The sequence below is a fragment of the Canis lupus genome, chromosome 6 (assembly GCF_003254725.2).
Source record: "Canis lupus dingo isolate Sandy chromosome 6, ASM325472v2, whole genome shotgun sequence".
Taxonomy (NCBI): Eukaryota; Metazoa; Chordata; class Mammalia; order Carnivora; family Canidae; genus Canis; species Canis lupus.
In genome coordinates, this window is record NC_064248.1 from 21,330,565 (window position 1) to 21,346,639 (window position 16,075).

The following is a 16,075-nucleotide window of genomic DNA, read 5'->3' on the forward strand; positions in this document are numbered from 1 at the left end:
TTCCTTCCCCTGCTTCTGCTCTCTTACTGTATCTCAAATAAATAAAATCTTTTTAAAAAGCTATTTGTATAATAAGGAAAAGTAGTAAGTGTGTATGTGTGCACATATATAAAGAAATCCTGGAAAGATATACAAGTACCTAACAGTGGTTACCTGGGCTGAGGGGATAATTCTTGATGGAAGCCATACAAAAAAAGTGTTGAAACTTCTTATTTTTCATACATGCACACACATAAATACATGCATACATAATACCAAAGGACAAGGCACCAGCAGAATTTTATTTTTTTTAAGATTTTATTTATTTATTCATGATAGACATAGAGAGAGAGAGAGGCAGAGACACAGGCAGAGAGACAGGCAGAGAGAGAAGCAGGCTCCATGCAGGGAGCCCGACGTGGGACTCGATCCCAGGCCTCCAGGATCCCACCCTGGGCCAAAGGCAGGCGCCAAACCGCTGCGCCACCCAGGGATCCCCACCAGCAGATATTTTAATACTATTACTGATCACAGAGAGTGGGATTGAGGAATTCCAGTCAAACATAGTGGACTGCATACATTTACCTTTGCTCCTTCCTAAAAATACAGCTTGATAATGAAGGGGGTGGGGAAGGCATGAAAGAAAAAAGAACAAGAATGGGAAATAATAGTTTTGGAAGGCAAAATTCATATGGAGAAGTGGTAAGTGACCTAGAGGACCAGAATCATAGGTCTAAATCAGAAGCCCAAAGCCAGATTATTGGTAACTCAGCAGCCCAGGAAGATCCAGAATTGACTGATAGCAAGTACTACTGAGAGTAGCAATGCAGAGACGGCCAAGAGGGTGAATACAAAGCCACTCACTCTGGCAGAAGAATGAAGCCTAACTCTATGGAGAAGTTCAGTAAGAGCAGTTGTTCCCAACTTTGGCTGTATATAATCACCTGGGAGATTCTAAGAAGCCTGAGGTTCAGGTCATGCCCAGATGTATTAAATCAGAAATTCTGGGGGTAGCATCCACCCAGTCTTCAGTATTTGTTAAAGCTGCCTAATTAATTCCAATATGAAACCTTTGTGAGAACTGTCAAATGGGAGAACCTCTGGATTTGAGGACATCAGGCATAGATGCAAGCCGGTCTGCTGTAATGAAAATACAGCAAATGTATTTTTGTAAGCCTTAAAAAAAAGATTTTATTTATTTATTCATGAGAGACACACAGAGAGGCAGAGACACAGGCAGAGGGAGAAACAGGCTCCCTACAGGGAGCCTGATGTGGGACTCCAACCCAGGTCTCCAAGAATCACGACCTGCTGAAGGCGGCGCTAAACCGACGAGCCACCAGGGCTGCCCTTTTGTAAGCCTTTTTATACTTAATGGAGCCTACTTATCTCCAAAAGAGTTCCTGGTAGTCAGGGTGGTAATTACACTGCTTCTCCTCTAGCCCGCTCTGAAGAGGGATGATTCCTTCCTGGGGAAACTAGCCCAAGAAAAATGCTTGTGAGTATACTTACCATGATGAGCACTGAGCAATGTACAGACCTGCTAAATCACTATACTGTACACTTGAAACTAATATAAATAACACTGTATGCTAACTGTACTGGAATTTAAATATAAAAAATACATTTTTTTAAATTTTTAAAAAAAATTTTCACTTATTTATGATAGTCACAGAGAGAGAGAGAGAGAGAGGCAGAGACACAGGCAGAGGGAGAAGCAGGCTCCATGCACCGGGAGCCTGATGTGGGATTCGATCCCGGGTCTCCAGGATCGCGCCCTGGGCCAAAGGCAGGCGCCAAACTGCTGCACCACCCAGGGATCCCTAAAAAATAAATTTTTAAAAAAGAAAAATTCTTGGAAGATAAGGGCAGCTGGGGATCCCCCAGGGAAATGATCTAATCAGATCAGCTTACAATAGAACCCACTTGACAAACCTTGCAGTTTCCAATGTAAGGAGTATAGGAAAACCTTAAAAAACAACGATCCTATCACATCTTCACTAGCCCTATTATACTGATGAGAAAAGAAGAGGACATTATAAAAAGGGAACAATAAGAAAACAAAAATTCTGGGACACATGGGTGGCTCAGCGGTTGTCTGCCTTCAGCTCAGGGTGTAATCCTGGAGCTCCAGGATCGAGTCCCACATCGGGCTCCCTGCATGGAGCCTGCTTCTCCCTCTGCCTATGTCTCTGCTTCTCTCTCTCTCTGTGTCTCTCATGAATAAATAAATAAAATCTTTTTAAAAAAAGAGATAGAAAATAGGAAGAAAGGGGTAAGAAAATCAGAGAATCGGTCAAGGAAATCTAACATCTAAATAATATGTTCCAGAACAAAATGGAGAATATCATCCCACAAGTAATAAAAGATGGTTTCCAGAACTGAGACTTGAATCTCCAGATTGAAAGGGCTGATAGGGGCAGCCCCGGTGGCTCAGCGGTTTAGCGCCGCCTGTAGCCCAGGGGGTGACCCTGGAGACCGGGGATCGAGTCCCACGTCAGGCTCCTTGCATGGAGCCTGCTTCTCCCTCTGCCTGTGTCTCTGCCTCTCTCTCTCTCTGTGTGTCTCTCATGAATAAATAAATAAAATCTTAAAAAAAATGAAAGGGCTGATAGAACACATAGCAAGATAAATCTTAAAAGACTCATATCAACACACATCATCAAATTTTTAATGTACTCAGGATAAAAGGAAGTTCCTGAAATTATCCTCGGAGAGAAAAATACGGCTGAAAGCTGTATTATGAGCAATGTCTGCAAGTATAAGTGAAAATAATTTCCAACTTACAATTCTATACCCAAACCATAAATCAAGTGTGGAGATGGAGTAAGAACATTCTTGATGTTGTAGGCTCTCAAAAAATGTACCTCTCACTCAGCCTCTCTCAAGAATCTACTAGAGCATGTGCCCTTCACCCCAAATGAGGCAGCCAACTTAGAAAGAGAAAGATACAAAGATACAAGGTGAAAGATACAAAGATCCATTGCAGGGAGAAGGTGAGGGAAATCCCCAGGATGGCAGTAGAGAAGCTTGCAGGGTCATAGCTGTGTGGATGATCTAGAGGACAACCAATTTTTATAGGAGAGTTATCACAAAAAAGATAAACCTGAAAAACCACTTGATTCATTTCAATATACTGAGGAGAGACTTACATTTTTTTTTTGTAATCTATAGGAAATGAAACATGTTTTAAAATAAGTCGTTTAAAAAATAAATAAAATAAAATAAGTCGTTTATACAATAGCCAAACTATGTAAAGAGCCCAGGTGTCTATCAACAGATGAATGGATAAAGAAGATGTGATACATATATATATATATAATATATATTATGGAATTATATATATATATTATATATATATATAATGGAATACTATTCAGCCATCAAAAATGAAATCTTGGAATGCCTGGGTGGCTCAGTGGTTGGGCACCTGCCTTTAGCCCAGGGCATGATCCTCGAGTTATGGGATCCAGTCCCACATCGGGCTCCCTGCATAGAGCCTGCTTCTCTCTCTGCCTGTGTCTCTGCCTCTCTGTGTCTCTCATGAATAAATAAATAAAATCTTTAAAAAAAAATGAAATGTTGCCATTTGCAATGACATGGATGGAACTGGAGGGTATGATGCTAAGCAAAATGTCAATCAGAGAAAGAGGATTATCATATGATCTCACTCATATGTGGAATTTAAGAAACAGAATTAGAGGAACAGGGGAAAAGAGGAAAAAAGAAAAAAAAAGACTAAATCAGAGAGGGAGACAAATCATAAGAGGCTCTTAATCATAGGAACAAACTGAGGGTCACTAGAGGGGAGGGGGTGGAGAAGGGCATTACTAAGGAGGGCATATAATGTAATGAGCACTGGGTATTATATAAGACTGATGAATCACTGATCTCTACATCTGAAATAATACATTATGTTAATTAATTGAATTTAAATTAAAAATAAATAAGTTATTAATTCCAAGGAAACCAAAATTTTACCAGAAAGAGAATCCTAATACAACAAATGACTTGATTTTGAATGACAGATGTAAAGACATAATAATGTCTCCCAACATCCTTTTATTATTATTATTATTATTTTTAAAAAGGGTTAGGAGGAGAGTCCTAACCCTTTTTTTAAAAAAATATTTATTTATTCATGAGAGATAGAGACACAGGCAGAGGGAGAAGCAGGCTCCACGCAGGGAGCCCGACGTGGGACTCGATCCCAGGTCTCCAGAATCAGGCCCTGAGCCCAAGGCAGTGCTAAACTGCTGAGCCACCTGGGCTGCCCTCAACATCCTTTTTTAAGTAAGCTTTTCACCCACCCAGGAACTTGAACTCATGACCCTGAGACCCTGAGATTAAGAGTCTCTATCTAGATATTGAGCCAGCCAGGAGCCCCAAGACATAATATGTCCAGTCATTTCAATTTAGACCAAATGAGAACTTTTATTTGGAGGAGGGGAAAAGATAGTGTGGGGTAGGGTGGGGAGGGAGATGAACAACTGAAGTCAGTAGTAGTAGCTGGTCACTGAAACTGAAAATTTGAGGTGAGAGTATACTTTTTTAAAAAAGATTTTATTTATTCATGAGAGACAGAGAGAGAGAGAGAGAGAGGCAGAGACACAGGCAGAGGGAAAAGCAGGCTCCATTCAGGGAGCCCGATGCGGGACTCGATCCCAGGTCTCCAGGATCACATCGGGGGCTGCAGGCGGCACTAAACCGCTGTGCCACTGGGGCTGCCCAAGAGTATATGTTTTATATTCAACAAGTGTTATTGTTCTTATTTATTTTTTTAATTTTTAAAAATTTTTAAAGATTTTATTTATTTATTCATGAGACAGAAAGAGACAGAGACATAGGCAGAGGGAGAAGCAGGCTCTCCATGGGGGGCCGATGGGGAACTCAATCCCAGGATCCCAACCTGAGCCAAAGGCAGATATGCTCAACCTCTAAGCCACCCAGGCGCCCCATGTGTTGTTTTTTAACAAAAAAGCTGAAACAGTTGGAATTGATTGCATCTGAAGAGCTGAAGTGAGGATGCAGTGAGTAAGGGCAGGACACTCAAGTGTTTTATGCCTTGAAGAACTATGACTTTTAAAACTATGTAGGGTTTTGTTAGAAATAAAAGCAAATTTTAAAAGCCTGCAAACTGAGACGCCTGGGTGGCTCAGCGGTTGGGCGACTGCCTTCGGCTCAGGTCACGATCCCGGAATCTGGGATGGAGTCCCACATCGGGTTCCCTGTGAGGAGCCTGCTTTTCCCCCTGCCAGTGTCTCTGTCTCTCTCTCAGTGTGTCTCTCATGAATAAATAAATACATCTTTTTTTTTTTTTAAAAAAGCCTGCAAACTGAGGATATATATTATGATTTGAGCAAACTTAGTGAAAAGCTAACCATGACAGACAAGTGCTAATGGAAATGCCAAGGTGGTGGGAGGAGGGAAAATAGGGTTGGTTTTGGACTTGCAGGTAACTCTAAATGCCTGAAGGCAATGGAACTTTTACTGGCATTTTTATTGCCAGTGACATTTAACCTTTTCAAATGTCAATTGGCCATTTGTATTCTGTATAATGGTTGAGTTTGTAATTTTTTTTAAATTGTAGAGGGAAGAAAAGAGTTGCTATTTTAAAGAAGTGCCTGCAGTTTCTTCTGCTCTTTAATGGTAAAATTCATCACAGGGGGATTGTTTCTTGGCTCAGAAAAATACCTTAAAAGATGAAGAGCCTATGGCGTAGGACAAAAAAGAAGTAAAGATGTTGAACACAGGCAAGTGAGAGGATGTGATGTATTCTGAGGGAAATGCAATAAAACTTATGAAGACTGAGGCTCTACCATAGTGAGATCTGAAGAGAAAAATCAGCACTAGGAATAGACGTCAGGGAATCAGAAAGGGGCAGACCAAAATAAACCACATCTGGGGCACCTGAGTGGCTCAGTCGATTAAGTGACTGCCTTCGGCTCAGGTCATGATCTCTGGTGAGCCCCACATCAGGCTCCTTGCTCAGTGGAGAGCCTGCTTCTCCCTTTCCCTCTGCCCCTCTGTGCTCTTCCATGCTGTCAAATAAATAAACTCTAAAAATCCTAAAGATAAACCACATCTCACAAGTATTATCACAGAAATATTGGGGAAGGTCTGTTTCCAGTTGACTGGTTTGAAAAACAAAGATCTATTATTAAAGAGAAGCTGATTCCAGAAAAAGGAAAACTGACCAACACTTGGGTTATGTAGTAAAATGAAATTGTGGATAAATGGATTTAATTCATCTAGAATTTTAAGGTGTGAAAATTTTTTCTCTAAATGGTAATCCAGTTCTCTCAAAGCTACTTACTGAAAAATTGACCTTTTTCACATTTATTTATGCTGAAACTGTTATTAAGTACTTTTTTATTCGGGCCAATTTCCAAGCTTCATTCAATTTCACTGTTTGTCTACCAGTTCTAGTACCAACACTATCATGATTCAAAAATTGTGTATCTTTGGTTTTTCCCTTCCACCTGTAATAGCCAGGTGAGTGAGGGATCTCTGGTCTGACCTCCTTCCTGGTGATGAGACCACATACAGCAAATCTATTTTTGGATGGAACCTTCCCCTAGCGCCATCAACATTGTAGCCTATGCTTCAGGCTTCCTTTGTGCAATTTCCATCATATTAAAATGGCCACAAAGGTAGTATTCCTCATATGCTCCATAACCTACCATTGTCCCTCCAGATTATGAGGCATTCATAATGCCCAAGATCTTCTATTTGCACTTCCCAAGAGGCCATCTGCTTTCTCAAGGAATTCTGGGGATCTGTCTTTATTTATTTTTTTAAGATTTTATTTATTTATTTATGAGAGACACAGAGAGACAGCGGCAGAGACAGAGACAGAGGCAGAGACAGAGGCAGAGGGAGAGGCAGGCTCCATGCAGGGAGCTGGATGTGGGACTCAATCCTGGAGCTCCAGATCAGGCCCTGGGCTGAAGGCGACGCCAAACCACTGAGCCACCCGGGCTGCCCCTGTCTTTAGTTCTTTAAAAACAAAAACACAACTTTTAAAATGTGGCATTGTGGCAAAATCCCACATTTCTGGCTGTCTGCCCCTTCCATCCTTTCCCTGGGTTCTAGCACTGATACAGTTTCCTCCTAAGATCACTTCTCATCCAACTTGTTTTCATTTAAGTTTTAGGATATGAAAAGGTATCGGTCCACCAGATATACTTACAGGTCATTAAGCCAAGGCTAAAACATATTTATAGATAATTATCAAAATTTTAAGGTTGAGGTTTCTACAAAGACACTATTTTGAATTCTAAAGGTATGTCCATTCTTTTACTAGCATCTCTTACTACGTTAGACTTAAAAATGAAAAAAATTGAGTAAGATCCACCCTGGCCAAACAACTTCATAGCAAATTACTAAAGAGCCACATTCTGAGTGGAAAGCAAGATTTTGGTGTTTGTTCTAAAATGAGATCACTGTCCACTCACCATTAGTTTTTCTGAACTGTATAAATTAGCAATAGCTGTTCTTTAAAAGTCCTATTAACACAACCTTAAAAATCTCAGAAGCCTGTAACAAAGAGAAGTTTGATGAGTTTATACTGCATTAATGAAAAGGATTCTCATGAAATTTCTGAACATTCTCGGTAACCCCATTTTCCATGTGTGCTGAACTGTTATTTACATATAGCAGTGCCACACGACTCTAAGAATTTAAGTGGCTTATTTTATTGAATTTGTCATCATTTGCAATTCTTAAAATTAATGAAAAATGTTAATGCCAAAAGGACGTGTTTGATACACAAAGAGCACACTATATTTACATCCCTATGTATTAGTGAGGCCTTGTTAAAATAAGAGACCAGCTGAAATTGGCTTACACAAATAGCTGCAGTATAAAAGGGTTTAGAGAAGAGTTTGCTCCAAACCAGAGGTTTGCTCTGTGCAATTTTGTACAGTAAGAACAGAGTTCTTTAAAGGAGTTAAAGACAGGAAAGAAGTGGACAAGACAGAAGGGGACACTTGCACAAATTGGGATGAATAAACCATTAACTAGCTTTCTAACTCTGAAATCTCAGGCTTAAAAATTCTGGAGGGGATTTAGCACTCTTCATTTGGCATGCTGAGACCAGCAAAGGAGTTATTCTTAGGCCCCTGATGGTAAGACTTTGCAATATACTTGGCACATTGGAGCAGCTGATTATTGGAAGGATACTGTCTTCCAAATCTATAGTAGCTCAAAAAATTTTCCTCCCTTAAAAATGTTGACATATCACTGGTTTCCAGGAAGTTTGCAGAATTTAACTTTAAGCTAAAAAAAATAATTTCATCCTATCAATTCAAACATTACGTGCAAGGTGTGGTTTGGCTTCTGGAATATAAACTCCACATTTCCTTTTGAGGCTCTCACTCAGTCCAGTGAGGAAGACAACCAAAGCCCACAGAAAACAAATGAAGTGTCTCCACAGCATATCCAATGATGCTATGCCATCTTGGGTGTGTATGGGGATGCTCAAGCAGGCACTATGAAGGAATAGTTAAAAAAAAAAAAGGCAAACTAACTCTTGAATGATGGGTAGGAAACTGTGAGACAGGCAGAGGAGGAAGAAAAGTTCAGCCCCATGAAAGCAGCCAAGTGTGAAAGACATGGAGATATAACATGGCCTTTCTGGGGTCCAGCAAAAACAAGTTGAGTCTTACACGTTATCCCATTCCTCTACATGGCAGGGGTGAGTTGGACTGGTTAGGCACTGAGGGTTGAGTATCTAGGCTGGACTGACCCTTCAGAGTTAGTGGCATTTCCTGCTCAAAGTAGTATTGGACAAAAAAAAAAAAAAAAAAAAAAAGGAGTATTGGACATCAAAAGCCACTAGAATCTTTAAGGATCAAATAAATACAAGCACCTAGCACAGTGCTGGACATGTATTTAACATTTCTTTCAAGTCTTTAATTTCATTAAGCAGCACCCTTACTTAGGCTTGGGAATTAAGCTGTTTAGGTACAGGAAGATGGGTAAGGGGGAGGTTTGGGAGGGGTAGGGGGCCATGTAGTAGAAATGATGGGATCCAGGCAATCATAGGAAGGAAAGACAGCAGAAAGAGAGAGAGGAGTTAAAATCTCAGGCTTAAGTAAGGTCAGTAGAGGATGGAGCTAGAAGACCAGGCTGCAGATGAAAGATTGGTTTAAACTTAAGAGCAGAGTGGCCCCAGAACTCTAGAAAACTGTCTTGGAGTGGACCACATTAAGGGGAAGTTCAGTTGAGGTTAAAATTAAAGACCAGGAGCCTACTTGGTAAGGAAACTGACCTCACCTGATGAAGTTTGAGTCCTGGGTGCTAAAATCCTCAGTGGATGTGGGAAATACAATCTAGATCTGGGGACCTGACTAGTAAGAATTAAGAGGGTAGCCAAGCTGGAATACCTGAAAAGTAGTAGTAATTATTTGGGTAGGGTGGGCTGTGGCTGGGAATGGGTGGAACAGACACCTTCCTCCCTAGTGATAGAGCCCTTTTAAAGTTGCTTTCATTTATTTATTTTTTATTTTTTTTAAGATCTTTATTTATTTATGAGAGAGAGAGAGAGATTGAGAGGCAGACATAGGCAGAGGGAGAAGCAGGCTCCATGCACCAGGAGCCCGACGTGGGATTCGATCCCGGGTCTCCAGGATCGCGCCCTGGGCCAAAGGCAGGCGCCAAACCGCTGTGCCACCCAGGGATCCCTAAAGTTGCTTTCATTTAACTTAATAAACTTACTTTTGACAAACATGCAACAGTCTTAACTAAGTCCTGAATGGCTTTGATGCTGTCAATATTTGTGATGCTCGTTTCTTTCTTCAAATATTAAATGTTGCATTAAAAACACAATGAAGGGGATCCCTGAGTGGTGCAGCGGTTTGGCGCCTTCCTTTGACCCAGGGCGCGATCCTGGAGACCCGGGATTGAATCCCATGTCGGGCTCCGGTGCATGGAGCCTGCTTCTCCCTCTGCCTGTGTCTCTGCCTCTTTCTCTCTCTGTGACTATCATAAATAAATAAATAAATAAATAAAATTAAAAAAAAAAAAAACACAATGAAGTATGTTTGCATCCTGTCCACACGGCCCAGTCTGGAAATCCTGACAAGGCACAGTCACAGGAGTTTAATAGAAGCAAGCTACTGCTAATGTACCATCCAAGGGCACTCTAGGACCACCCTCAGACTGAAGCTGGTCTCTTTTCCTCCTCCTAGAAGTTGTAGTCTTGACCCATTTATACTGCCATGTTTTTGAAGCACCATTCTTACCCTAACTCCCTAAAACCTGTCAAAAGCTTTTCGTTGCCTATGATACTTCTTGAACCACAGCCACAAAGGAAGAGCCCATCATAGTCCAACCTAGTGCTCCTAGACCTGCTGCTCTTGCTTTTGTCAATCGGGCAGACCAGACAGGCCAGATACTCACTGGTGTGTGCTCATTAGCTGACACTTTATCAAGGAATTTAACATTTGTTTATCAGGGTTTCAAGAAAAATACAGGACCATATATCACAATTCCTCACCACTAAAATTCAAGTCCAAACTTCTAATTACTATATATGTTTAGGACCCTTTTAGATTTTTTTTCCCCCAACCAGGTCTCCATTTATCCTGATTTCTTATTTCTGGTCACCTACTACCAGCCCACTGATCAAAGTCTAGGATCTACCATGTTTACCTCATAGTTTTGTATATTTGGTACAGCTTATATTACAGGCTCAAAGGATATTCCAAATAAGAAAATGGAAGGGGGAAGAGACATGAAATACTTCCTTCAAATAACACAAATATTCGACATTTGAAAAGTTTACTGAAAACTTTTATTGTAATCAAAAAGTGACATAACGGGGTTGTAATGAATTCAGCAAATCATTCTGCTGATATTTTAGAACTGATACCAGCTTTTGCCAGGCAATTAAAAAAATTCAAATGTGAAAATTTCACAGTACAGTAAACTCCACCCCAACTAATTAATGGTGGTTAAAAATAATAGGCCCTAGCAAAACCTCTCATGTTACATGGTCACAACTCACAATTCTGTACAAAAGTTCGTGTTATAAAGCTCTGATGTAAAAATCAAATAATCAAGCAGCAATATTTTAAGTGCAGCACAGGGTCTTCCATATCATTATTTACAAGGCTTGAATCTCTTTACATTATAACAAAATTTAATACAGATGACTTAGTAATTAAGTCAATTTTTAAAATCTGTCCTTCTATACAGGGACAGATTTCACTTTTTGGTCATCCTTCTCCTTCTCCTTTTCTTTATCTTTGCTCTTCTTTGACTTCTTTTTCTTGTGTTTGTGTTTTTGGCTTTTTTCCAATTCTACTTCGGTGCCTGCATGCTTCTTATGCTTCTTATGTTTTTTATGTTTCTTGTGCTTTTTCTTTTCCTTCTTCTTCTTCTTCTTTTTGCTGTCCTGACTCTCTGCAGAGCTGGCACTACTGCTGTGGCTTCGGGTTTGACTTCCAGAAGGGCTATGACTTCTACTTGGACTAACACTAGGGCTGCTTTGACTCTGGCTCCTGGCTGTGCCTATCTGGACACTTGCTGCTGTGTCCAGGCTGTCTTTTGTTTTCTCCACGACTTTATCTTTCAGTTCCTTAGAAACTTTTCCTGAAGTCTCCTCCTCTTTTACAGACACATTGCTTTCACTGTCACTTTCATTATAGTCTGGTTCAAAAGCAGCTTCATCAGTTTCTCTAGTTAAGTCAGAGGAAAGTCGAGAGGAGTGACTTAACTGCTGTTTCGGCTTGACAGCATTCTTGTCAGTCTGCCCAGGAACTTGCTCTTTTTCAATCTGTGGGTCTGGTGGGTTAAGCACATATAGTAATTTATTGCCACTTGATTCTTTATTGTTCCTTGCTTCTAACATGTGCTTCTCACGATCTTTACAAGGATTTTTATCTACAGGTTTTATTTCTTCACTTGGGCGTTTAGTATCATAAGTAGCTTTGTGATCATGAGGTTTTTTGTCTCTTGAGGGACTGGAACTGCTCTTTTTGGAATCTCCTGTTCCTTTTTTGGGCAAATCTCTCTCCTCTCTTGGCTTAGTTTTCTGTCCAGATGCAGAATCTTTACTTCGAGGAGGAGAGTCTTTCCTTCTTGTTAATTCATTCCTTTCATCTCTACGTTTGGAACTTGAGTACTCTCTGTTGTCGTAGTCAGTTTTTTTGTCTCTGTTGGGGGTAAAGTCTTTAGTTGAGGAACCTCGAACTGAATCATGCTTATCTGACGTTCTTGTCTCTTTGGAAGATTGAGACAGACTTTTAAAATTCCCTTGTTCACTTAGACGGTCCAAGTTACTATCTTTCTCCGGCTGAGCGCTGTTCTTCCTCTTTTCAGGGTTTTCCTTCTCTGAAACTGAATGATCTCGATCTTTGGTCTTTCCCTTTTCACTGGAGGCAGAATTTTTTGAACTTTTGATCTCATGCTGTATAAGTTCATGGCTCACTTCCTTGGTGAGTTTCTGAATTTTCTCTGATGACTCACTTTCTTTTTCAGTATACTTGACTGTATTTAATGGTTTAGTGCTAACATTTTTAATAACACTGGCAGGTTTTCCTACATTTGATATAGGCTGTGTGGTCTTAACATCTTCTTCTTCAGATTCAAAGTCATCTTTATCCCATTTGGACTGAGGAACCTGAATCATAATAATAACATCTTCAGCAGGAGCTGTATTGTCGTTATTATATTCTTCCATAGTTTTAATGACAGTTCGTTTTGTATCTGTTTTTTCTTCAGATTTCCGCACAGGACTGCCTCCCGTTGAGCTCGTACTAAAAACAATTAAAATATTGTTAAATAATGAAGAATTTAATGAAGAATTTACTTTTACTGAACATTGAAGTATAATAAGGCTAACTTAAACATAAACGTCCTTTTAACTCTCAAAGCCATTGGCGCTACTCTAATAGAGATTAAATGATTCAAATGTAGGACTGCATAAAAACAAATGTGGCTCACCCACAAACTGATTTACAATCTTCAACTCCTTTCATTAAAGACCAGTCTAACCAGTAAACCAGTCTAACCCCTTTTTAATTAACAGACCCTTTAAAAGTACAAGCATGGATAAAATTAAAGGATATTCTCCCCCAAAACAAACATCTACATCCAACTACCCATAATCAGATACCTGGTGTAATCCACAAGCGTTGAGCTGGATCCCTCAGCTCCAGCTACTTTTCGTCTGACCTTTCCTTTTACTTTTTCTTGTTTAACTTTGCTAGATGTCGACTCTAATTTTTCAGAGGGTTCTTTTGTATTAGATACATTTTCTGTACTTCCAATTTTTTTACCAGTTTCTCTGTTGAGCTTGATTTTTTTGGCTGGGGCAGTTGAGGATGATGAAATCTTGTCCTTCTCAGGGGTCCTATCCATCTTTTCAATATCTGGTTCCATTTTGCGCTTTGGTGATGGTTTCACTATTTCAGTTACTTCTAGTTTAGAGATTTTCATTGAAGAGGACTCAAAATCTTTATCTACGCTTTTTTCTTCGGTTTTTCTTTTTCTTTTTTCTCCCTTGCTGTCAGGTGGCTTACTTTTCTCACTAGGCTTCTTGGCCTTTTCTTCCTTATTTGTTAATTTTTCTGATTTGACATCTTTGGAATAATCCTTCTTCACTTTTTCCTCTTTGACTGGTTTTGTCTCCTGGTGTTCCTTTGCTGACTTAGAGTGAGCTTTCCTGGGGGTACCAATGATCTTTTCATCTTTTTGGGAGGAAGATGATGACTTAGCATTGTCAGTCTTTGGAGTCTCCTCTTTGGCTTTTTTAAGTGGAGGTTCAGATCGAGGAGATTTTTCACGCTCTCCATCTAGTTTTTCTTGAGGTCCCTTAGCAGGTTTTGCAATGTTTTCTTTTTTGGACACTGTAGACCCATCATTTTTCCGTTTGGTCTTGTCACCTTTTGCTTTTGGTTTGTCTTTCTCCCTCTTGTCTTTTTCAGACACTGATTTAAAAGTGATAGATTCTGCATCCATTGGTTCATCTCTAACAGGTGTAGCATCATCTCGACTTGGGAGAACAAACAATGAGTCAGTTTTATTTTCTTCACCACTTGTAGGTTCTCTCGATTTCCTAGAAGTTTCTAACAACTCAGGGTTTAGAAAACCTTCGCTTTCCTCCCCCTTTCTTCTTTTCCTATGTTTCTTATGTTTGTTTCCTTTACCATCTCCAGGAGCATTTTCACTCTCTTTCTCTTTCGACTTTGTGTTGTCCTTCTGATTGTGACTGTCTCTTGTTGAAAGCTTTTCTGGATAGTTGCCACCTAAGTTTCGACTTCTATGACTTTGTCCACCAGCATAATCTTCTCTGCGGCCTCTTGTGAAGGGAGAATTCCTGATATTAAGAGGCAAAAACCTCTCTGGAGAAAAGTTCTCTCTATTTGCTGATGGTCTAGGCTGTGCTCCAGTAGCATAACCTATTTTATAATACTTTTCATACCACTCTCTATATTTTCTCTCCCATTCTCGGTAACGCTCTTTTTCAAATGGGTCTCTAAAATCAACACTCCTCCCATAATAAGCTTTCATGTCATAAGGTGGCGGAACTTCTCTGTATCTATTAAAATATTCACGTTCTGTTTCCCCTTGAGGCACATTACGTTTATTGGGAGACTGTCCCCTAAATGCTTGAGGAGATCTTGACCGTGAATGATACCGTCTATATGGGGGTGACCTTGACCTAGATCGATGATATCCATGAGATCTAGACCGTGAACGGTAATTTCTGCTCTTGCCTCTGCCTCTTCTGGGGTATGGAGGCGATCGTGAATAGGAACGAGAGTGTGAGCGGCTAAATGATCGAGAATAAGAACGTGAACGTGTTGAACCAGATCTTGACTTAGAATAAGTATAGGAACTTCTTGAATATGATGAACCACTATAAGGAGATTTAGACCTAAAAACAAAAACAAAACAATAATTGATAGTTGAGAAATACATACAAAATAAAATACAGATTCAGACTCTAGCATGCTCTCCTCACGGTTCCATCTTTTATATCAAATTTCATCTTAGATGATTAAAGAGGCACAGTGACCTCTACTGGAATGGAATAAAGTACACAAAGATCAGAGCAATCACTTGTTACAAAACAAAAGTGAAATCTTGACAATTAGAGTGAAGCGCATTAATGTACCGTGAGTTATATGAGCTAATTAAGTTAACACTAAACAAAATGCCAATTAAATTTAACTTCCTATCTGGTTATTTAAGTAGGAGTAATTTCTTTGTCCTACGTCGGCCAATAGTCTAGCTTTGAAAGGAACCACATTTCAAATGTAAGCTTAAAAAATAAGTCTTTTAAACAAACTTCCAGGGAATTTTTATAATTCAGTTTTTCTATTGATAAAGCAATTTGTAGTCTACCACTACTTCATTAATTATACAGGTTAATGTTCCAGCAAGAAGCTGTAGCCTCAAGTAAAAGGGTTCTCAGAATTGTTCTTCAGCTATTCTATTTCTCTCCTTCCACAAACATTTCCCAATTATTTCACACTACAAATAACTTCAAGGGACAAGGGCAATTTAATCCCCGTAACTGCTAGTTCTACACAATAGAATTTACATTGAGACATTATTTCAATAAACAGATATTGGGAAATAAGCTACATGTCCATTTCTATAAACCTAGACCGAATCAGAAAAATTCCGTAAGTGCAATGTTATTTATATCCATAGCTAATCCCTGGATATTCAAAGTCCCATTTGTAATTCTGTTGTGAAGGCTTGCAAAACACTAACCTGGAAAATGAGCGCCTACGCTCCTTTTGAATCTTTTTGTATTCCATCAATTCCTTAGCAAAATCATTTGTAAACTCATCTAGCTTGGACTTTTTCTTTTCCCTAGTAAAATAAAGTTAAAGAGTGAAAGTTAACAAAAACCATTTAAGAAAACTAACAAGACAAATGTAATTAGATCATGAATGAAATGAATGAAATTGCCATTAGTTTTCCATTTTAAAACTATAAATAACTAGGAATCCCTGAGGAAGTTGCTTGTATGGCTTTGGTTCAGTTTTTAGGTGATTTTTCTTGTACTAACTGGAAACACTAGAAAATGTTTCCAAAGATACCTGGCTTAATGTTACATCAGAAAATGAAAGTG

At 39.5% G+C, this 16,075-nt stretch overlaps 1 protein-coding gene across 3 annotated transcripts in view; it reads right to left on the minus strand.

Annotated features, from left to right (window-relative positions):
• Positions 1-10,754: 10,754 nt before the first annotated feature.
• Positions 10,755-16,075, minus strand: part of RBBP6 (RB binding protein 6, ubiquitin ligase) — a 32,244-nt gene continuing 26,923 nt past the window's right edge. For 2 of the 3 annotated variants that reach the window (XM_025416158.3, XM_025416156.3), the window contains 3 exons: positions 15,712-15,813; positions 13,103-14,866; positions 10,755-12,743 (listed from right to left, as the gene is read on the minus strand). In XM_025416158.3, coding sequence (XP_025271943.1) covers positions 11,174-12,743; positions 13,103-14,866; positions 15,712-15,813 — 3,436 coding nt within the window. In that variant the 3' untranslated portion in view covers positions 10,755-11,173. The remainder of the gene's footprint in view (positions 12,744-13,102; positions 14,867-15,711; positions 15,814-16,075) is intronic. The other variant, XM_025416159.3, reaches the window with a different exon arrangement.